This window comes from Callospermophilus lateralis, chromosome 6 (genome assembly GCF_048772815.1).
Source record: "Callospermophilus lateralis isolate mCalLat2 chromosome 6, mCalLat2.hap1, whole genome shotgun sequence".
Taxonomy (NCBI): Eukaryota; Metazoa; Chordata; class Mammalia; order Rodentia; family Sciuridae; genus Callospermophilus; species Callospermophilus lateralis.
In genome coordinates, this window is record NC_135310.1 from 109134293 (window position 1) to 109137194 (window position 2902).

At 33.0% G+C, this 2902-nt stretch overlaps 1 protein-coding gene across 5 annotated transcripts in view; it reads right to left on the bottom strand.

The window, feature by feature from the left end:
- Nucleotides 1-755: 755 nt before the first annotated feature.
- The window catches only part of Enpp4 (ectonucleotide pyrophosphatase/phosphodiesterase 4), a 14051-nt gene continuing 11904 nt past the window's right edge, over nucleotides 756-2902 (bottom strand). For all 5 annotated transcript variants that reach the window (XM_076858622.2, XM_076858620.2, XM_077109648.1 and 2 more), the window contains one exon: nucleotides 756-2490. In XM_076858622.2, coding sequence (XP_076714737.2) covers nucleotides 2126-2490 — 365 coding nt within the window. In that variant the 3' untranslated portion in view covers nucleotides 756-2125. The remainder of the gene's footprint in view (nucleotides 2491-2902) is intronic.

The following is a 2902-nucleotide window of genomic DNA, read 5'->3' on the forward strand; positions in this document are numbered from 1 at the left end:
AAAATATGCACAACTTAGGGGGGAAAAGTTTTAAGTGTGACAGTTATAGCCATTATTATTTTTTAAATGAGAATTAAGGTAGAAAGCGACTTTTTAATTACTTTATTGAGTTCAATTAAAAAATCAGAAAATTTATCAAAAATCAAAATCAGGTCTATACTGTTCTTAATTCAATTTATAACCAATAGCATGGATTATCTATACAGGGTGTAGAAATGCCTCTCAAAAATCCCAAATATAATGGGCACCAAATATTAGGATCAGGAAATTAGCAGAGACCCCACAGATACATTATATATAATGTTTTAAGACTGACACCAGAGCTGTTCTTTATCATCACAGTCATCAACATTTAACTGAGCTATATATTTACTACAGATTATCTCTGTTTCTGAAAACAGTTACCAAGTTTGTTTTATACTGCCAAAACTTTAAAGACCACATTATTAATTGTTTTTCTCAGGTCCTGATGAATGATCTTTAAATCCAATTTTTTCAATGGATATAATCTATACTGCCACAACTCAGTTTTTTCAAATTAATTTTAATTATTAGAAGGTGCTACTTAATAAAGGTAAGATGACAGTTATTCACATAAATTATTAGCTCTGAAGAAACATATTTAAAGATATGAGATTGATTATCTCTGTGATTCCAAATACTAGAAGAAAAAACAGAGTCAGCACTAAAGCTATTCTGTCACTTCATATAGGAATGGTACAAAAATTAGAAGAAACTAAATTTATTTTCTTAAAAAAAAAAAAAAAAAGTTTGTAGTACCGAGGACTGGACCCAAAGACTCCCACATGCCAGGCCAGCACTCTAAACACTGAGCTATGTCCATGGATGGTCCTTTTAAAAAAATTATTTTGAGAATGGGTCTTGCTAAATTACCCAGGTTGGCCTTCAACTTATAATCCTACTGTCTCAGCCTCCAAAGTAGCTGGGATTACAGGTGTGTACCAATGCACCTATCTCCAAATTCCATTTTATAAATTTCTTACCTGCTCTATTATCAAAAAGTAAGATATATAGTCACAAAGTAAACATAAAAATCTCCCTTCATCATTATGACCCAATCAAATTCAAATCTGTATTTAGGTCACAAATTTCTCTATAGTTGAATAGTTCAGGAAAAAAATTTAAAATGGAAACAAAAAATAACGAATTTTTCTAAAGTTCTGGTTTTAAGTTGTGAGTTAGGTGAAAGTAAACCAAAATGAAGTGCAAAAATAACATTCCCCTGAGAGCTGTGCTCTACAGGATCGTGGAAACCTGATCACAGTCCAGTCCCTTCTAACCTCCTCCTATAATAACATCTACACACCTATACATGCAAACACACTTGTGCATACACACACATCAATAACTTATATAAAGCCATTAAAGACAAATTGAGAAGAGCACTTTCCTCTATTTTCTTCTGAATTTCTCATTAGCAATAATCTTCTTCAAAAGATATACCTTTTGAGATTTCAACAGCTTAAGGGACTTAAACATACACCAGTGACAATTCAAGCTTTGTATCACATGGTCTTAGTTTTTATGTGACTTTTAATAATTTTCCTTAAGATGATTTCTTTGTATGTTAGAACTTTCTTTCTGCCCGGCTAACCAATTTTATTAACCATCACAGAATTTCCTACCTCAAGGACTGACTTGGGATACAAATTGAATAAGGGTAAATATAAAAATATAGGAAATTTTTCCTTCCTGATACATAAAATTCATGAATTGCATAAAGATTTCTATTTTTTTTATTTACAAATGTATAAATTTATTAGAAAAACACATTTACTAAATTTGGTATATTTTCATTTTAAAGATGTATCATCTTCATTGCAAAGAGAAAAAGAAAGCAGAGTATTTTTCTCAAAAGCTATTTCTAATTAGAGAAATAGGTGGTGTTAACTGATTTACTAGCATTTTTACTAAGGATAGGGTTATTTGTATTATCTAATGAACCAAAACAAAACACAAGGGGAAAAGGTAATTTTAGCATGCTTGGTCTAAGTTGTCTTTCAAAGTATACTTTTTCAGGGTTAAAAGGTTAAAACATCATTCCTAGGATACATCCTTAGTTTTGAGATTATGCAAAGACACTTTGTATAAATCCTAGCACATGTTACCCAATTAAAGGGTCATCATCATCTTCTTGTAGTTGAAGTCGGGAAAATGGATGGGGTACAGACAGTCTGTTCTGCATGATTATTATGAGGCATGTTAGAGTGGTTAATGCCAAGAGTGCACCAATAACAATTCCAATGGCTTCTGGGAGATTAATGCACCACTGGTCAACCAACAAGCACTTGGTATGACTAAAGGTTCCATTATTGGGATGTGGTTTTAATCCCAGGATGTGACACATCATTGGATAAATATCCACAATATTAATGGTGCTATACTTGTAGCCTTTGTGAAATGCAGGGCCGTGGGCAGCTAGGAACGGATGCATACTGGGCAAAGAATTATCATAACCATGGTCACCTACTGAAAAAGAACAAAATGATGTTAGTAAATATAATCAGTCATCTTATTATAAAAAACCCACTTCCAGTGTAAATATACTTCTTGATAGCCTAATTCTCTTCTATTAAGATTCTGGTTAGCTGAACCAGACAGGAGCCAGAATTAAAAATTTGTAGTTTCAACTCAACCATGTCCCCTATTTCACACACACACCCCTTAGCCCATTGCACCATGGCCTCAGACTTTAACACTACTTCTCAACCTAATGTACTTACCTTTTAGTACTAGCCCCACTTACTTAACCTCTCAATCTCCAGCTCTATTTGTAAAAACTCACTTAAAAACAGCACCATTGATAAAAAGTGTGGTCAGGCTGAACAGGGCAGAAGACCAATGAATAGAAAAGTTAATTTGCAGCCTTACTCATCTCAAT